General features: G+C 31.6%; 2 protein-coding genes across 2 annotated transcripts; both read left to right on the top strand.

Moving 5' to 3' along the window:
• The first annotated feature begins 1,289 nt into the window (after positions 1 to 1,289).
• Positions 1,290 to 6,421, top strand: LOC108806582 (putative ion channel POLLUX-like 2). The gene is made up of 22 exons (XM_018578732.2): positions 1,290 to 1,442; positions 1,561 to 1,616; positions 1,709 to 1,803; positions 1,892 to 2,121; positions 2,539 to 2,610; positions 2,868 to 2,943; positions 3,065 to 3,163; positions 3,249 to 3,403; positions 3,492 to 3,596; positions 3,691 to 3,777; positions 3,902 to 3,986; positions 4,056 to 4,203; positions 4,314 to 4,390; positions 4,460 to 4,693; positions 4,801 to 5,010; positions 5,102 to 5,231; positions 5,301 to 5,377; positions 5,454 to 5,501; positions 5,581 to 5,650; positions 5,738 to 5,811; positions 5,886 to 5,996; positions 6,082 to 6,421. Exons 1-22 carry the CDS (start codon positions 1,354 to 1,356, stop codon positions 6,181 to 6,183), a joined length of 2,430 nt encoding a protein of 809 aa, XP_018434234.1. The 5' UTR covers positions 1,290 to 1,353; the 3' UTR covers positions 6,184 to 6,421.
• Positions 6,422 to 11,445: 5,024 nt separating this feature from the next.
• LOC108810086 (transcription factor bHLH19-like) lies at positions 11,446 to 18,856 on the top strand. The gene is made up of 3 exons (XM_018582217.2): positions 11,446 to 11,952; positions 12,109 to 12,489; positions 18,586 to 18,856. Exons 1-3 carry the CDS (start codon positions 11,536 to 11,538, stop codon positions 18,652 to 18,654), a joined length of 867 nt encoding a protein of 288 aa, XP_018437719.1. The 5' UTR covers positions 11,446 to 11,535; the 3' UTR covers positions 18,655 to 18,856.
• Positions 18,857 to 20,512: the final 1,656 nt, after the last annotated feature.

Genomic DNA, 20,512 nt, shown 5'->3' with positions numbered 1-20,512 from the left:
TTTAAATTATTTATTAAAATCATTGACTCGCTTAAAATCATAGGAAAAAATTATTTTTTATATAATAATAAATGAGATAATTTCAAATATTTGTGTAGATGAAATATTGTAATTATCATGTTTCCAAAACTGATTATTATTACAATCTATAAATATAATTAAAATTATTGACTAATCCTAAAATTATGGAAGACATGACAAATTAGCAAATTAACTTTTCAAATAATAGTATAGATTTTTTCATACACCTAAAAGTTATTTAGCAAAAAGAAAACACAAAAAAGTTCAGCCATAAGAAGTAAAACATTATCCTTTTGCTCTGAAGCATTTGTGCCCACATGGAAGTCCATTTCAAGATTTTGATCGTCACATGTCAATAACAAATATGACAACTTACAAAAACAAATTTCTCAAAAAAAAAAAAAAACTTACAAAAACAAACCAAGACAATATGGTACGGTACATAACAGATATTTTGGGGAAAGTATGCACATTAAAGATATTTTTATACGTATTATGTAATACATATAAGTATATATCAGTATATGTTTTAACAAAAAAAAATATCAGTATATGTACATAAAATCGAAGAAGGGATGTCTAAGAAAGATACAAAAAGTAAGTAGGAAAGTGATGAAGCAAACATTGAAAGCGTGATAGTTTTGGTAACGATAACCGAAATTGTGGTTTGAGTTTGCACTCTCTGCACTCTCAGAGCCTCCTCATTTGTCAGATAATGACAAAGCTTTCATTTAATAACTTCTTCTTGTTTGTTTGTTTGGGCAAAGCCTTATTGAATAACTTTAACCCCGAACATATGTATTAAAAGCTTAAAACCACTAACGATTTATTCAGAAACTATCAGTTAAGGCTTCCACCCTAAAACCATTAATCATTAACAGTGACTTACATACAAAACATAAATTTATGTTATGCATTCAGTTATGAAAAGACATATTACAATAAAACACAACTATTAAAATCAACGCTTAAATTCTTATTGACGAAAAACCAAATTTCAATAAAAACAACAACACATTAGAGTTTTTGTATCAGATTAGATGGTAATATGAATAAAATTTGTAAGCATCATAAAGCGCATTTTACCAACTGTAAAGAGTCCTACTGGTAGTTGATCTTTCTCCAAAGGAAAGAAACGTTCAGAACCAATGAATGGGTTCAAAAGCTTATCTGAATACGCTCATGTCTTTGGTTAATTTTTATTTTTATCCAAATAACCGTAGATAAAAATAAAAAGTGGCCCATTTTCCCTCGGATAAAAATGTATAGTTTAAATCATAAGTGTTTTAAAACCATGGGAGCAAAATCAAAGGAAGAGAGAAGATAAATCAAATGGTGGCTGTTCAGCTATTTAGCTGGAAGACATTGATTCTTCTACCTTCCCAAGCTTCAAGAAATGATGGTTTCACTTCTTTTAACAGGTTTTTAATTTGTTTTCTTCTTCTACTTCTTCTAGTTTCAAGTTTCTGAAAAACAATTGCTTCCATGGTGGTGCATGTATTTTACAAGATATCTCTCTCAAAATTGACTTTGTTGCAGAACATTGAGTTTGCACTCTCTGCCTTCAAGTGGGATTGATTCTTTTAGATCCCGAGGTGAGGAGGCTCTGAAACATATTTCACGTCTCAATGTCCTTCCTCTCAACAAAGGCTCATACTTTCATACTGTCATACTTTCATTATTACAGGAACATTCAGAGTCAAATCTCAAAAGACAGGAGACACAGAGTCATCTACTTCCAACTTGAATCTACCTAATGATTCCAAATCCAAATTCCATAAGGTGAGTCTCATGGCTTTACATTTTTCTCTTAATATATTGTTTTCTTAATGCTTTATGTTATAATCTTTCTTAATGTACATATCTGCAGAGTCTCCAATATAAACTTGTACTAGGATGCATCCCACTGTATGCGATGTCGAGAATTGTACAAAAGATCATTCATGAGCTTCCACGCCACATTCAGAACTCCGTAGGGGCTGGCTTGCCTTTTGCTTGTGCATCAAACTCTCTAAATAAACCTTCTTTAGGTGGTATCAAATGGAGTCTTGCAAGGTTCTTGTTCCTGTTCAATATTCGGCTCGAGAAGAACGTTGCTACGTATGTGTTTCCTCAACCATTTACTTCTATAATCTGTGAGATTTAATTGAAGCATCTCCCTTGGTATATAATATATTTTTATGTACAAATGGTACTAATAGAGTTTATTAAAATGTTATATATTGATGACTCGATAATGTTAATGCGAGCTGGACTAACCGAAATAACTACTTTTAACTAACCGAAATAACTACTTTTAACAGAATAACAGACTCTGTTTCAGTTACTAACTACAGAAAACATTTCGTTTTACTTTTACTAATAGGGAGGATCTCAAAATGTACTAGTAGTACATGGATTTTTGCTGACTATTATTGTCAGTTTCACTGTGCTTAGGATACGCATTATATTCATAAGTAGTCTGTATTTTTTTTCTTTCTTTGTGAATATTGACATTCATTCTGATGGCTATATTAGGTCCCTGGTGGTGCTTGTGATAGCATGCCTATCGTTTGTCATGATCGGAGGATTCTTATTTTTCAAATTCAGGTAACCTACCATTTGGTTTTTGTCAAGAATTCACATATCCTAGACTATATTTTCCATTCTGTGGTTTTGATATTTTCTGGGCTTTACCACTTTCTAATATGGTTTTAATACTGCTTTTGTGACTTTTCGAAGTCTTTTTCTTTGTCTTGTTTTAAAGTATTTATAGGCTTATTTCTTCGATTATTCTATCTCCCTGGATAGATCTATCCAGATTTCATGTACAACTTTCAATGCTATTGTCCTTTTGTTTTGTGAAGGAAAGAGGATCAATCCTTCGAAGACTGCCTCTGGGATGCTTGGGCATGCCTTGTTTGTGCTGATTCACATCTAGAGGTTCAAGATTTATCTTCTTCAACGTCTCAAAAATATATTGATTACAACTTATACTACGGAGTTCTTCTATGCAACTAAAATCCCTTATGATGTTTTTTTTTCTGGAAAAAAATAACTGCAGCAAAAGTCGCGTGTTGAGAAAGTCATTGGATTTGTCCTAGCCATTTGGGGGATATTGTTTTATTCTCAGCTTTTAAGCACAATGACTGAACAACTTCGGGTATATAAGTTCTTCAGTTAGAGACACTAGCTGCTATTGAGAAATTAAAGTTGCAAGTTCCTTGATGACTTTTGTCTCTGAGCAGGATAATATGCAAAGGCTAAGAGAAGGTGCACAGATTCAAGTCATAGAAAATGATCATATCATCATTTGTGGAATCAACAGTCATCTTCCTTTCATACTAAAGCAACTCAACAGTTATCATCAGCATGCTATCCGCTTAGGTACTGCCACAGCTAGGTAAGTTTGTTCACTCTCTCTTATTATATATCTCTTCCAAGTAATATTAACTTGTCTGATTTAGTTTCCTTGTTACATGCTCTTACAGTAAGCAGACGCTTGTGCTTATGTCTGATACTCCAAGGAGTGAGATGGACAAAATAGCTGAGGAATTCAACACAGATTTTAATCATATTGACATCCTTACAAAGAGGTAAAGTAGTCGTCTTTCAACACGAATAAGCAGCTGATCTTGTTGGCTTGAAATATATCTACACAGAGCTGATTGCATGCTTCAACCATTGCAGTTGTAATCTTAAAATGACGAAATCATTTGAGAGGGCTGCCGCCTCTACGGCCCGTGCCATTATAATTCTACCAACTAAAAGTGATGGGTAAGAACATTCTTTTGAAGTGCTAGAAAGTAACATGTGACTGAGGAAACTATATAGAATCTATACCAGTGATCTCATGTATTTTGTAAAAGAGTAATCAAACAAGTTAAACATTGTATTTCAGGTACCACACTGATACAGAAGCATTTCTTTCTGTATTAGCCCTTCAACCTATACAAAGAATCGAATCCATACCAACTATTGTAGAGGTAAATTAGCCTACTGAAGATGATACTGTTGTTTGATTCTGTTAATAGTGCTTGTGGAAATGAATGTAGGTATCAAGCTCTAGTATGCATGATCTCCTCAAGTCCATTTCAGGAATGACAGTTGAACCGGTTGAAAATATTACCTCTAAGTTGTTTGTCCAATGTTCACGTCAAAAAGACCTCATAAAGATCTACAGACACCTACTCAATTACTCAAGTACAGTTCTGCTTTCATCTTTTACATTTTAATGTTGAAACAACTTTGTTTTGAATATATATTTTTTTGTATTCAAGATCTAATACTTATACAAAGTCTACCCATTGCAGAAAATGTATTTAATCTTCGGAGTTTCCCAAATCTAGCTGGGATGAAGTATAGACAGATAAGACTTGGGTTCCAGGAGGTATGAATTGACTATATCATTTACATTTTGGTATTTTATGTCAAGTTACATGTATATTGTACTTTTCAGGTAGTGGTCTGTGGTCTTTTACGAGATGGAAAAGTAAATTTCCACCCAAACGATGACGAAAAGCTCATGGAAACAGACAAAGTATTGTTTATTGCACCTCTTAGTTGGAGAAAGAAGCAACTTTTATCTAAAGAGATTGAAACTGAGAACATTTCAGTAGATGATGAGCTCGAAACCCGTAAGCAATCAAGGCTAGAGAAGATTATAAAGCGTTCTAAGATGTTCTTGTCAAAGGTCTAACTCTCAAAACCGCCTGCCTCCCCACAATGCTTGGATAATAATATAATATTCATGAAATTTTGGGACGTATACCTTATGATTTCTATATTTTTGGGACATAGGGATCATCAGATTCCGTCCAAGGACCCAGAGAAACTATACTTCTACTTGGTTGGCGTGAGGATGTTGTAGATATGATTGAAGAGTTTGATAACTATCTTGGTCCAGGAAGTTCATTGGAAATATTATCTGATGTACCAATAGAGGACAGAGGAAGAGTGAGTGATGGTATAGGTTCAGGAAAAATCAAGAACATACAAGTTTCCCATCGGGTAAAATATAAATTTTAGCTGCATGAAACAAGCTAAGAAGATATATATCTACACAAGTTTATTTGATATGTCTTTTGAATTCTTACTGCAGGTTGGGAATCCGATGAACTATGATACATTAAAGGAAACTATAATGCATATGCAAACTAAATACCAAAAAGAAGAAGAAGCTATTCCTCTGTCTATCCTTGTAATATCTGATAAAGAATGGCTTCTTGGAGGTAATCAAGAACATACAAGTTTGAAGTAGTGATTTCTTGATGCTAACATATATCGTCCTGTCCTTTTAGATCCATCTAGAGCAGACACACAATCCGCTTACTCTCTTCTTCTTGCTGAAAGCATCTGCAACAAGCTTGGAGTAAATGTAATCTACTGACTTCTTTCATTACACCATATCCTAATGCAATCTTGCTGAAAAAAAAACGATTTTGTTTCTCTAGGTACAAAATCTAGCCTCTGAAATAGTTGATTCAAAACTCGGCAAGCAGGTAATCAATTGAAAATGGTTATACTTCATTTATGGAATGAGCTCATTAGCTGAAAACATTATACAAAAAACATTTGCAGATAACAAGAATCAAACCGTCTCTAACTTACATAGCGGTAGAGGAAGTGATGAGCCTTGTAACAGCACAAGGTCATACCTTTCATCTATTCTTTTTTTTTTGTGTTTTATTTAACGAACGTCCAAACAATAGCAATACTATTTTTCTTTTATATTCAGTTGCTGGAAACAGCGAATTGAACGAGGTGTGGAAGGACATTCTAAATGCAGAAGGCGATGAGATTTACATAAAGGTGAAAAACAGGTCTCTTCTTCCCTCAGAACATATTGTAGTTCTGAAAATCTCTAATGTACTTGGGACACACAGGACATTGAGCTATACATGAAAGATGGAGAGAACCCTTCATTCACTGAGCTATCAGAGCGAGCATGGTTAAGGAAAGAAGTCGCTATAGGCTACATAAAAGGCGGTAAAAAGGTGAATCTGAAACAAAAATAAAGCATCTTCCTTTTCACTAACATTTATGTAACTGTTTGTTTTATATAATTTGTGGTGTTGCAAGATAATCAATCCAGTTCCAAAGACAGAACCTATCTCACTCGAAATGACAGACTCGTTGATTGTTATATCAGAGCTTGAAGGAGACCAACCCACCACACTGTGATAAATCCATTCTCTTATATATATCTTATAGTTTCTAATTCACCAGCGATATTGGGCAAGGAGACTCAACTCACCATTAGCATGCATCAAAACAAGGAGGCTTTTAATTCTTTCTTTGCCACCAAATAATTTTCAGTCTTTGTAATAATGTCTCCAATACTCAAACTTTATTTGTGTCTATATATGTTATCAATGAAATGGAAGTCATGATGCATGTAATGCAAAATGGTTTTTGTTCCTACCAAAGAATATTTTACCGTTAGTTTTCTTCTACAAAAGAATTATCTTAAATTTTTGATATTTTACCGTTAGTTTTCTTCTACAAAAGAATTATCTACAAATTTAGAAGATGTAAATATCAGAAAAATAAAAGAATACAAAAAAAGGAAAAAGAACATATTTCAACAAGAACTTTATGCAGCTGTGTATTTATGATTCTACATGTAGAAGTGCATTTTTTTTTGTAGAAGTGCATCTTCCACACTGAACTAAAAAAACTAAAAATATTACATGAAGTTTATGTGTCATGTTTTTTCCTTTTTGAACTTTATAAAAGTGTTTCATATTTCTACCTTACCCTTATTTTTTTTAAAAAAAAAAAAAAAAAAAAAAAAACTTTATAAAAGTGCATATTTCATATCAAACTCATCATCTGAGACCTGACAATGCGGATTGCCGCGAGAAAAGGATAAATACTTTTGCTCAGCCTATCGAAAACTTTCCCTATATGGTGGCAGTTCTCCTCGGAGACCACGGATCAGAGAGTATTGCTTCTAAATTACATTTAGCCTTCCAATATATGCCCGGGCCTCTTCCAGATCAATGGAATGTTCTACAAACTCCACTTCAGGACTACCTCGTCACTCGAGTTGCAAGCCTCTTCTTTAGCAAAGTTGACAGGGGGTGGATCATCGAAGGTACTTTTGGGATTATAGGCAGAGCGTGAGGTGCTCCTAGTTACTCTCCTAGTTACTATCTCACGAATTCTAGCAAGTTAGAGATTAATTGTTGGAGTCAAAACCGATCACAGCAAAATCAACGGCTAAAATCTCCTGAAGAAAGTGTCTTAAATAAATATGAACGGGAAATTTCTAAGAAACTACACCACATAAATCGTTAGATCAACCAGTGTGAAAAACCATAACTCTAGCCAACTCTTACCTACTAACTCAATCCGTTTACGTTACTATTCAAAGATAATGATTGATGATTATATTTTACAAGTGTTACATTAGGTTTTGATCATTGGACCAAATTACATTAAATAAAGCTTTCTCAGTAATTGCACTAAAGAGAACAAGCGTTGATCAGTCAACATATGGCAATTGTAAATTAATGAAACCCCGAGTTTAACCAGACCTAATAGGTCCCTATATAGTTATTCCATTGTTTGACAAACTGGATATCTTCAATTGTAAATTAATGAAACCCCGAGTTTAAACAGACCTAATAATATACACATAGCTCAGTTACAAGAAAAGAAAGAAAGAAAAACACACCCATATATAGCTTTGTTCAACCTAAATGGTATATAGTTATATACATATATCCTACAGAAGTATTTATTGTTTTTGATATATTTTATAAAACCTTGGACGGCAAATAATACAAATTTTTCTATCTTTAATCGCGTAAAAACCATTAAAGCGATATTCACTGACACTTTAAAACTTCAACATTTTTTACTAACATTTTGCCTTCAACTTAACATATATTACCACAAAAACATTCAACTTATCTTACTTGTTTATTAAGTATGAAAGGTAATCATAACTGTTCATTTACGAAATAAAACTTAATGATATGTCAGTTTTATAATAATTAAAAAATTTAAAATTAATTAAATAAATAAAAGCAGAAAATGAATGAAAAGTAAAAAATGAATTGAAATTGGAAAATTAAATATTTTTCTTGAAAATATTTTGAAACTATAATTACTCAAATATTTTTTATTATAAATTCTCTAGAAATGAATTAAAAACCAAGTAAAATAGTTAAACTTATAATACTCAAAAATTAAAATCCAAACCTTAAGAAACTTTAAAATTTTAAAACAATTCAAGTAATAAAAAATTAAATTTATAATAAACTACTACTTGAAAATTCTTTTTAGAAATTTTTTAAAATTTCTTAAGGTTTGAGTTTTTCTTTTTGAGTATTATAAGCAGTGTTCAAGAAGCGGGTGAATACCTAACGTCTAGCGCCTAGAATGATTAAGCGGACGCCTAGATTATTAGTTAAGCGGTTTAGGCGTATATAAATTATAATAATATATTAAATATATGTAATTTTTATATTAATAATAGTAAAAATTATTATTATATATGATAAAAATGGTTTTCAAAAGAATATATTATAATATATTAATTATATAATTTATGAATAATAAATGATTTATTATTTATTATTACAATATTGTAATTATCTAGGCGGTTTAAAAAATAATCGTCACGATCTTGTAACACCTAACACCTAAGCACCGCTTTTTAGAACACTGATTATAACTTTAACTATTTTACTTGGTTTTTTAATTCATTTTTTAATTCTAGAGAATTAGTAAACAAAATATCCTAAATGAAGCTATCTGAAAATATATATGACATAGTTCCATAAAATAACAAGATAACAATTTTTTATAAAATAATATATTCAAATATATGATCTAACCAAGATTATAAACTAAAGTTTAAATGTATAAATATATTGCATTGTTTATGATTTCTTCAAAATAAAGTTTTTTTTTGACAAACAAAAAATAAAACATATCAAATAAAATATATGAAAATAAAGTTATTAATTTTAGTAATTATCAATATATTTTATATGAGTCTGTTTTGTTGATAACAAAAAAAAACACATGATTAAAGTTATATTAAATAGTATTAATGTTTTTTAATAGTACTAATTAATGTTTTAGAAGTAAGACAAATAAGATCTCCATTTCATTATGTAACTTATCATGTTCTCGAGAACTCATATGGTGGACGATTTAGAAATACTGCCCTGAGGACCAAGTCGATATAATGTTGAATATTGTCGTGATGGCAAACCTTAAGATAAATCAGCTGGAAAAAAAATATAAAGTAAAAGTATCGAGAAACGAAGGAAACATCATCGGAGACGCAATCAAAACGCATATGCTATATTGCTATCATGATCACTAAATTGAGCTTCAAAATCCGATCTGACCTTGAGTAAGCAAGGACTCAATAAATTTTACCATTTATAGTTGCAAAATATTTCTTGTAGAATTCTCGAAGGATAAATAATACGAACTCTTTTCTATTTGATGATAATATATAAAAGATATTATTTTACAAAAATTAACCAATTCCTCACCATCACTTCGGTTCAAAAATCTTAAACCGAAGATTTCAGTTCGGTTTAATCCGGGTACGCTCCAAACTCATCACTTCGTATAGAAAAGTCTGGGCTTCTAAATTTTGGTATAGGTTGTAGGTGAGTTAGTAAATTTTCAATAATTTTTTCTTACAAATTTAAGGATCTATGTCTGTATAATTTTCTTCAAAAAATTTAGAAGCCATAGTCAGTGCCGGTCTAACAGTTTATAATGTCCCAAGCCAAATTTAAAATTTATGCTTTTATACATATTTTATTAAGATCACAAAACAATATTAAACAACAAAAATCAAATTTCATAACAGTTTATAAAAACTTTTATTGTTGAAATATAATTTTTTTATATTTGTTTCCTGTAAAATAATTCACTATATATATATAATTAAGTCTTTCAATTATAGTTATTTCAATAAAAACATAGAATTCCATTTAACATCTTTTGTGAAATGGTAGAACATAAATTTTTTATATCAGTTTTAACTTCGGAAAATTTCTTTCATTTGTGGTGATTAATACTAGAATGATTAATATTATAGGATTAGTAATTTATGTGTTTTGATAACAATCTTCTGATTTTTTTTTAAACTTAAGCATTTCAGTGGGTTTTCGAACATCACAGATCTTGATTTTTGAAAAATCTTCAGTACTATGAATAAATCATTGCCAGTTATGTGTGAGTCCATACCATTCCGTAAATAATTTATAAAAAAAACTTAAAATCATATATTAAAACTTATAAAACCATAAAAAGATTTATAAAGTCATTTATTTTGACTTACAAAATTATATAATAAAATTTTATAAATATTTTAAAAGCTTGTAAGAAGGTTTCTGTATCATTTAGAAGATATAGTAAATTATTTTCATATATACAAATAATAAAAAGTATATTACTTCTAATGGAAATTACAATAGTTGTATCTTATAATGTTCTATACATATCATACTTAATATTTTTATAATTGATACAATATTAATTCTAATTCTATGAAAATAATCATTTAAACTTTTCTAAATAACCCCCCAAAATTAGTATTTAGCTAAAAATCTCTATAAATTTTATTTGTTGAAGAAATATTAATAAGATTTCTTTTTTAAATATACTCCTGTAATTTAAATGCCATAATCGATAGTTTGGATGTTTTACCTTCTGGACCTGCCCTGTCCGCCAAATGTTTCATTCAGCGTTGTACATGACCGACCCTGAAAAACCTCCTTATTTTCTTATGACATTTGGACAAAGTTTCAACCCTACTCGTTAAAAGCATCTCCAACTCATTGCTATTTTCACCTCTATAATAGCATTTAGAGGTGAAATTGCTCCAATCCACCTCTATTTCTTCCTCTATAATAGAGATCTCTATTTTTCCCTCTATTTATAGAGGAAGAAATAGCATTCCTCTATTTTTTACTCTATATTTTAGAGATTGCTATTTTAGAGGAATACATTGGAGTATATCTCACCTCCATTATAGAGTTTTCCTATTTTAGAGGTAAAAATAGCAAAATATATTGGAGATGGTCTAACTCAGTCAACGGAACACGAACCTTATACTTTATCCTAATTGACATATACGTCGGAGTCATGGACTATACGTTTTTAAGCATGTGTTCATATTTATGAAAATAAGATAAAACCAAATCTATTATTTAAATTCTACAGATATTTTTTAAAAAATACTGGTGCCGTTTTTTCATCAAAAAAATATACGAAAAAGACTTCTAATTTTGATCATAATTATTTAGATATGACATTAACGTCACGTGTTATGCATTATATACCAATCTGGTCAGCGTTATAACGGAGTGGAGAAAGAGAAAAAAAACAAAGCCGCGTCTCGTTGTCAATATATAAAGTTCAGTACCTGAAAACACTTTCTTCTCATAAACCTTTTTGGACAAAAACAACAAAACATATCTCTGGATTTGTGTTTAAAATCTTGTCTTTATCAGGAAATTTTATATTTCTACATCGGTCTTGCTCAATACGGACATGGATGAAGACTTCTTCTTAACCGACTTCTCACTCAAAGACATTGATTTCGACTTTAATATTTATGAAGAAACTAATGTATCGCCTGTTGAAGCGAGCATACATACACAAAGAGCTCAGTTTATTGATCATCAAGTTCCTCTTAATTACCTCAAAGAGAAGCCGAAGCCTTTCGTGAAGATTAATAACAAGCCACAATTGATTTCTTTTGATCTTTCTAGTAATGTTTCTTCTTCTCCAGCTAGGGAAGATATCATTATGGATCAACTGGTCAGATGTGGAACCAAACGAAAATCATGTTCTGCCAAAAGATCTCCAGCTTTCGCTAAAGAACATGTTATAGCCGAGAGAAAGCGTCGTGAGAAGCTTTCCGAAAAATTCATTGCCCTCTCAGCACTTCTTCCTGGTCTTAAGAAGGTACTATCAAATGGCAAATTTAAAATGTTAATATAATTGATAATTTAGTGCAAAAATAATAATATGATTGATAATTATATTTTTAAATCCACAATGAAAATGTAAATTTGGAAGTTGTTGTCAATGAATTTTGAGATAATTATCTTGTTTTTTAAGGCGGACAAGATTACGGTTCTTGATGACGCAATTGCACGTTTGAAACAACTCCAAGAACAAATAAGAAAGCTCAAGGAAGAGAAAGAAGCAACAAGACATATGGAATCCATGATTCTTGTGAAGAAATCTAAAGTGTTTTTCGACGAGAAAACTTCCCTACCATCTTCTTCTTGTTCAGATAATGAACAATTTGATCAACCGTTGCCACAAATAGAGGCTAAAGTGGCCCAAAACGAGGTTTTAATCCGAATTCACTGCGAAAAGAGCAAAGGGAGCATGATTGACATACTAAATACAATCGAGAATCTTCAACTGTGTGTCGAAAATAGTATTGTATTGCCATTTGGAGACTCGATTCTTGCCATAACCGTCCTTGCAAAGGTAATCATTCAATAAATTTCTCATTTAGTCATTTGCAATTGATATATATTGAATATCAAAGGGGATATTTTATCACTCAGCTATATTGATGTTTATATGAAATATTACCAAATACTGATAATTAACAAACAGAGAAATATTCTCAAATAGTTCCAAACCAAACTTTTGACACAAAAAAAACACAAGGGTTGTGAGATTATGGGCTGTAGTCAACATATTCAATTAGGCCCAAATCTGAAATCATGCTTTTGGACTCAAGTGATAAACTCACGGCTACAAGTCGGTTTGTGTAATAAGGAAACACTAGATTTTGACCCGCGCTTCGAAAGCGCGGATATTATTTTTCACTTTTATGAAATATATTATTTGTTTGTAATTATTGAATTTATTTATTTTAATAAAATTTTCTTTATAATAATTTCGACACATAGAGTGTCTCTAATACTATATATTTCTCTAGTTTTTTTATTCGCTCTTCAATCAACATATTTATTTGGCTTGTTGTTAAAATAAATGATTATCGACTTTGATCTCTGCACCTCCGCGGATGTATATTTTAAAGAATATGATGATATTTGTTTTTCATGTAATTATAAGGGTTTGGCAAAATGAATCCGAGGAACAGAACTGATACCAATCAGTAAATATAGTACCAAACCTGAACATAAATTGATTAAATATTCGAATTATTCAAAATTGTTAGTTAGAGAACCGAATCGGATCCGAACCGAAGTATTCGTGTACCTGAATTTATCTAAAAATAGATTTATATATTTATATATTAATTATTTTTATATTTAACGTATATAAAACATCAAGAATGATACCTTTAAATTGGTTTAAAATACTTAAATATATATATAGATAGTCAAAAACAAATATCTGAAATAGTTAAAGTATATTCAAATCACCAAAAATACTTAAAATTATTATTGATTTCGTATCCAAATTTTTAAATCAAACCAATTGATATGTTAAGCTTAGGTATTCTGACATATGTTACTTAAATTTATAGGTAATATATTACTTTATTTATAGATTTTGAGAAATTTTAAATATATAGTGATTTAAAACTTTAAAAATAATTTAAATATGTTATCCAAACCCAAACCAAACCCGTAAAGATCTGAATCAAACTCAAACAAAAATTTAGAAACATCCTAATAGGACTGAAATCTTTGACCTCGAAAACTCGAAACGCAAACTGATCAGAACCAAACCCGTATGGATGTCTGAAAACCCATCCTTAGTCATTATTATATATCATATAATTTCATCATATAATTAATCGTATTTTATATGTACCATCATATAACTAATCATATAATTAATAGTATTTAATATGTATCATCATATAAATAATTACATATATTATATTTTAAAATTTTAATATGAAATATAAAAACCATAATTTGAGTTGGTATTTCAAATTGGGCTTTGTATTGTATTTTTCTTATATATATTGATAATATTCTTTTATAATGGACTTAATAACTTAAGCCCATTACTTTTTTTATTTAATACTACTATCTTTGTTTCCAAACAATTTTTTTTTAAAAGACTACAATCCATGTTTCCAAACACACCAATTTTTTTTAATACTCTTATCCAAGTATCCAAACACACCGAATTTGTACTTCAGCTTTAATAAGATAGAAGCATGAATTTCCTTGTTACCAAAGGAAGAGGGACCAAAGTCAACAGGAATAAGGAAATAGATCAGCACTTATTTAAGTATAAAAGAAGACTTACACAACACATGAGAATCATCCGAGAGATCCGAGAAAAACCCTAAACACAAGAACAAAGAGAAGTTAAGAGAGAGATCAAGAGTAGAAGAAACTAAGAGACATTGTTCGAGTCATGTCTCTAAGGGATAGAGTTTCTTTGATTTTTTTATTCTTTGTTAATGTCATGTTTATACGAAGAGAGCGCCTAGAGCGTTTGTATAAACCCCTTTGATTGATAGTGGATGTTGTGGGAGACGGTTCCCACCCCAGAGGTACCGCAAGGGAACTGGGTTAAAAATCTTGTGTCATTTAGTTAAGCAATCAAACGATCGATAATTCCTAACAAGTGGTATCAGAGCAATCCAGGTTTTGATTGCGGGTGTTAGTGAGATTATGGAGTCGACACATTGAAGGGTTGGAGTTGAAAGATCAAAGGAAAACATGACGTTAAAAACGTATGAGGTTGATGAAGACTTTGAAGACAGATTTCCGCTGCAATCACATGGTTATTGTGATGTTTGAAGTTTCTGGATACTCAAGGCTGCTACGTTTATGGAATCAAGATTTTGGGAGAGCACATGGAAGTAGAATAGATTTTAACAATAGAGAAGTCAAGATTTTTTGCTGTGAAATCAGGTTGTATCTTGGCTTGCTCTAGTTGTTAAAAGTTTATTCAATTTGGTGTTTAAGGATGGGTTGATAAAGCAACTGGTCTTACAGATCCATGTCTAGGGGACGCCTTAGGAAAGGGATGTGTAGAAAAGTTTTTCGACAGTATGTTAAAAATCTGAGATTCAAGAGAAAGGTTATAGCAGAAGAGTATGGAGGTGAAATATGGAGTCTGCTTGAGGCAAAGCAGACAGGGAGCTTATGAGAAGTTCATATAAAATCAGGTCTGATAAAGTCTTCAAGGAGGGTTAAGTGCCAGGGATGAGGATCAGAGTTTCAAGAGATAAAGAAGAACACAAAGGGTGTGTTAGGTTCTGTAAGAAGAGATGCTTGAACTAAGGATGTATCGAAAGTCTATCGAGCAAAGGTGATAGCTTGATGGCGGGTTCTGTTAAGTGATAACAGCGGTACACAGAGGAGTTCAAGGCGGATCTAATATAGAAGAATCGGGTTAAACAAGAAAAGCTGAATGGAAAGTTGTGTCGAAAGTCTTCCCAACAAGACTGGTTAGGAGGCGTGTTCTATCACGGATGATAGCGGTACAAGATGGATTCAGACTGTGGTTGTTTACCCATAAAACAAGTTTTTTTTGAAACACAAAAGGGAAGCTCAAGTAAAGCTAAGAGAAAGGCAATCTAGCAGCAAGGTTTAATAATGCTAATAAGTTTCTGTTTAAAAAGAAGCATGGATCATGGTTTGTGTCGAAAGTCTATCTGGCAAGTTTGGAAGCTTGATGGCGTGTTCTGTTACGTTAACGGCGGTACAATAAGAAAAAGGATCTGAAGCTGTGGGGGTTAAACGGAAAAGCATTACGAATCAGAGATTGTTTCACGGGTTGAAACATATATGATTCAGGGAGTTTAATTGCATTTGGTTAAAGGAAATCAAAGATGCAGAGGGAAGATGAGTTCAATCAACAACAGATTCATGATGGTCATGGAGGAGGCTGTGTGATTGATTGGCTAATAGTAGAATCAATGTAGCTTTGGGCGTGAGGCAAACATGATTCTGTTTTGTACTAAATTTAAAGTGCATGGTAAAGGGAATTACCTAGAGATGAAAGAGGAGTCTGAGACCTCGCAGTCAAGGTTTACGGTAACCGTGAAGAACGTGAAGAATCAGAAGTCGTAAGGTATAGTTTTTTGGTTCAAGGTGGAGCTTGAAAAAAATAAAAAAAAATCAAGTAGTTCTCGAGGAGTAACTAGTACGTGAGATAATGTTCCAGGTTCAAGAGGGTTACCTGGAGTTATTAGAACAGAGGCAGAAGATGATACATAGTTCAGAGGCTACATGTGATCATCGAGGCTGAGAATGGGCACGGGTCTGTTGTTCGTCGCGTACAAGGCTGCAGAGATGATTCCATGTTCAAGGTGGAGCTGTGGGAGCTGTGAAGAAAAAAAAAATGAGGCAGAGTCGCCAATGGATACCGACGGAGGTATGTGGTGATGGTCTGACCAAGAGGGTCACTGGAGGAGATTACATAAGGAAACGTCTTAAAAACAGGGGAGGTGGTGAAGACTTTCACCGGACAAGCTGTAGAGAGAAGACAAGCCAGTGCACTAGCTCTGTTTGCAACTTATCAAGAGAGATGAGTCTGAGGCTGGAGGCTCTTGAGCATTGATATCACAGGATCATGGTGATAGCTCGAGAGAAGATGAAAACTTGAGAGAGAGTCATGAATCTCTCTGAGTTTTGAGCTCAAGAAGAAAACAGAAGAAGTGCAGTCAATGGTGGTGTAATCGGAGGAAGAATCAGAGTTCAAGGTGGAGTAACTTGATCTGAGTTCAATGGCAAAGTAATTGTCGGAGTTGAGTTGCGATGGTGGTGAACCGCTGGAAAAGCAGGCTCGTCGATGGAAATCTCCGGACAAGCTGAGAGAGACGTGTGACTTATATTCAGCGGAGGAGGCGAACAATTCACTGGAGAAGCTGGAGAATGCGGCAACAGGGTCGTCGGGGAATGCCGAAACAGGGTCGCTGGAGATGCAAAAAAAAAAAAAAAAGGGGTTGCTGGAGAAGCTGAGAAAAGGGTCGGCAAAGTAATGCCGGAAGGTTTCACTATCAAAGGAAAACATCAAAGGGATTGTGGACTAGGCGATGGTCTCTGATCGAGAGATCAAAGAGGATGAAGGAGTCTCGAGCAAAGGTGCAAGAGCAAGTTCTGGAAAAGACTAACAGGGATGGCGACAGAGGAATCTCATGAAGGTGCAAGTGCAGAGTCGTGTATTGGTTGGCGAGAGAAGGGTCGTCGGGTAACAATAAGAAGCTGATCGAAATTGCAGGTGGTGATTGGTAAAATGAAGTCACCGGATATGGCACAGTATCACAGGAAAGTGATCAAATTTGGAGCAGGTGAATCTTTAACTTCAGGTCAGGGATGCTGAAAAAAAAATTAGAATCAAGGTGGGCGTACTATGATTCAGGAAGTGCATTAGAGAAGAAAAGCTTTATCAAAGGTTCAATCATGGATTCACTGGACAGCTCGAGTTTAGGGATGCTGGAGTTTTGTTTCAGAGGTGATGGTGCAGAGATATCAGTCAAAGACATTAGAGAAGAAAGGTAGTTTCTGTTAAGCTAGATGGGCTTCACACTTAAAACCAATTGGTGATTAGTGGAGTGGCCCATCTATCTTATATATGACTAAGGATCCTTTCCAATATCCGATGTGGGACACTTTGTGTCTAATAGTTTCTTCTTGCCATCGTGAAGAAAGGATTGGAGACAAATGTATTGGGCTAGATGTTGACTTGGCCCAAGGTGGAGTTTGTGAGATTATGGGCTGTAGTCAACATATTCAATTAGGCCCAAATCTGAAATCATGCTTTTGGACTCAAGTGATAAACTCACGGCTACAAGTCGGTTTGTGTAATAAGGAAACAAGCATGAATTTCCTTGTTACCAAAGGAAGAGGGACCAAAGTCAACAGGAATAAGGAAATAGATCAGCACTTATTTAAGTATAAAAGAAGACTTACACAACACATGAGAATCATCCGAGAGATCCGAGAAAAACCCTAAACACAAGAACAAAGAGAAGTTAAGAGAGAGATCAAGAGTAGAAGAAACTAAGAGACATTGTTCGAGTCATGTCTCTAAGGGATAGAGTTTCTTTGATTTTTTTATTCTTTGTTAATGTCATGTTTATACGAAGAGAGCGCCTAGAGCGTTTGTGTAAACCCCTTTGATTAATAGTGGATGTTGTGGGAGACGGTTCCCACCCCAGAGGTACCGCAAGGGAACTGGGTTAAAAATCTTGTGTCATATAGTTAAGCAATCAAACGATCGATAATTCCTAACAAAGGTGTGGAAATCTTATTGGTCCAGTGTTTGCTAAGTGTTCATTAATGATTTTACATCATGAAAAATCTGTATTTTGATTCCTCTTTTCGAACAATTTCTGGATTTTGATTCCCAGAAAAATGAAATTATGTGAATTAATAGGGAAACGAATTACAAAATATTTAACAGTATGGTTAGAATTGTTGGTTGTAGAATGTCTATAATATTTTTTAGAGTTGGAGATAGAAAAACACAAAGGTAAAATGTCACAAAATAGTATATCTCTATTAATAAATTCCAGATTAATGATTTTTTGTTTAATAAATGTTATTTTCTGATTTTTTTTCTTCTTTTCATTGTGTGCTATTCTGTGTTAAAATACAGTGTTATTGATGAGATTTGTCTAAATTTTAATTGCAGATTAGGAAAGAATTTTCAGTGAGTGCAGTTGAGGATCTTGTAAGGAATCTGAGACTCGCAATGGCTTAAGCCTTCTTTCAAGTTTCAGTGGCTGTAGAGACTGGAACGGCACCATTTTCTTGGATTTGCTGTCGTTTTCATTATAGGATTTTTTTCACAAATTCTACCACGTTTGTTTGGTGTTAGATGTATTTTGTAGCGAAGTTCTTGTCTCAATTTGTGGTTGAGTCTTCCATTGATACAACCGATGAAAAAGCAATAGAAGTATGATGCAGAAGCAGTACACTACAAAAGCGTATTTTAAAATAATACAAATATGTTTATTTTATAATATATAATATAATATATATTATGTTATGTTTTTATTAAAAATAATGAATGATATGTGTAATTATATAAATTATATTATATTTTTAAATGTGAAATATTGTTCTTTTTAAAAAGTTAAAAATATTTAATCGCAATTTATTTCTAAAATATATTATTATTATAAACATATATAGTTTTATATTACTAAATAAAATAAAATTAATTATATATAATTACTTTAATTTTTTTATATATTCTAATTGCAAATGATCTACCAAAAGCTCCACATGAGAGCATTGAAAAAAGGCATTTGAAGAGTATTAACATTTTGCAAATGTTTTTCTAAATGCTTTTGTGATAAATGTTGATTGGGTAATAAAGAGCATAATGTTTATGCTAATGCTCTACCAATCAAGTCTTAAAGGGAATACATTCGACAAAGACTGTTGATCATTAGTTTAAATTGATTTCTTGTTGTATAACCCAAAAGGGGATTGTTGGAGATGAATGAACCCTTCTCTTTCGGTGTTGTGTCGAAGAGAAAAGGGAGTTTAGGATTAGGAAAACAAATTTGTTTTGCCATCCATATTTTTACTAGGTTATTTCAATAGCTTCTAAATAAGATTTTGTCGATCTCTTGTAAGATTTTTGAAAATATAATAATTAATAAAATCTTACACTTGTTAGAGTAATCAATTGTTTCTCAATTAATATATGTGGAATCAGAGTAATCACATAAATCAAAACAATACATCTTGTTTATTTATAATATTTTTATGGTATATAATTAAATTTCATTGATATTGACATAGATATATATATATATTTATAAATATTTATTATTGAGACTTCTTACTCATATGATTTTATTAACATTTATATATTTGCTGTAGTAGAAAATTTAAACAATTAATTCCAAAATTTTTGATGTGATAATTTTACAATGCAAATTTTAAAATTAAAATATTAAGATCTCAGTACTTTTTCAATGCAAAAATCAAAATGGACTTATTTATGTGTTTTTATATTGTACATAGTTTAATCTAACTTATATATATGTATGAATATGAATATCTAATAAATGGGAATTCATATTCATACATATGATCATTTGTATCTTGTTATAACAAAAACAAATTTAAGCTATTGATCACAAAATTTTCAAAGCGATAATTTTAATATTTTTAACTAATTTTTAGTCATTTTTATAAAATCAAAAATTTAACATATAAGAAAAAAATATATTTTTTATTTTATGGTTAATGTGGTTGTTTAATTTTATTTTAATAATTTAAAATTAAATGAGAGATGATACAAAATAGTTATTAAATCTTTATTATTCATAATCATTAATGGTCATATATATGTTAATCATATTAGATAATTCTGTAACTTTTATATAAGAAAATAAAATAGATGTCAAAACAATATAAGGAAATAATGGATAATATTGTTTTATACAGTACTAATCAATTTAATATTTAGTTTAATAAAAATATAATTTATGATTAGATATACCAAACTAATTTTTTGGATTATAAGAATCATCCTAATAATGACATGTGACTACCAAACAATGTTGTAATGTTTTTCAATCAATATATAAGAAATTAGAATC

The sequence above is a fragment of the Raphanus sativus genome, chromosome 6, assembly GCF_000801105.2.
Source record: "Raphanus sativus cultivar WK10039 chromosome 6, ASM80110v3, whole genome shotgun sequence".
In the NCBI taxonomy this organism is placed as follows: Eukaryota; Viridiplantae; Streptophyta; class Magnoliopsida; order Brassicales; family Brassicaceae; genus Raphanus; species Raphanus sativus.
This window is presented reverse-complemented; position numbering and strand designations above follow the sequence as displayed.

Coding starts and splice junctions, on each gene's coding strand:
- LOC108806582 (XM_018578732.2), top strand. CDS start 1,354: ATGGTGGCTGTTCAGCTATTTAGCTGGAAGACATTGATTCTTCTACCT. Junction 3,404..3,491: donor TTAGGTACTGCCACAGCTAG/GTAAGTTTGTTC, acceptor ATGCTCTTACAG/TAAGCAGACGCTTGTGCTTA. Junction 5,502..5,580: donor ATTCAAAACTCGGCAAGCAG/GTAATCAATTGA, acceptor AAACATTTGCAG/ATAACAAGAATCAAACCGTC.
- LOC108810086 (XM_018582217.2), top strand. CDS start 11,536: ATGGATGAAGACTTCTTCTTAACCGACTTCTCACTCAAAGACATTGAT. Junction 11,953..12,108: donor TTCTTCCTGGTCTTAAGAAG/GTACTATCAAAT, acceptor TTGTTTTTTAAG/GCGGACAAGATTACGGTTCT. Junction 12,490..18,585: donor CCATAACCGTCCTTGCAAAG/GTAATCATTCAA, acceptor TTTTAATTGCAG/ATTAGGAAAGAATTTTCAGT.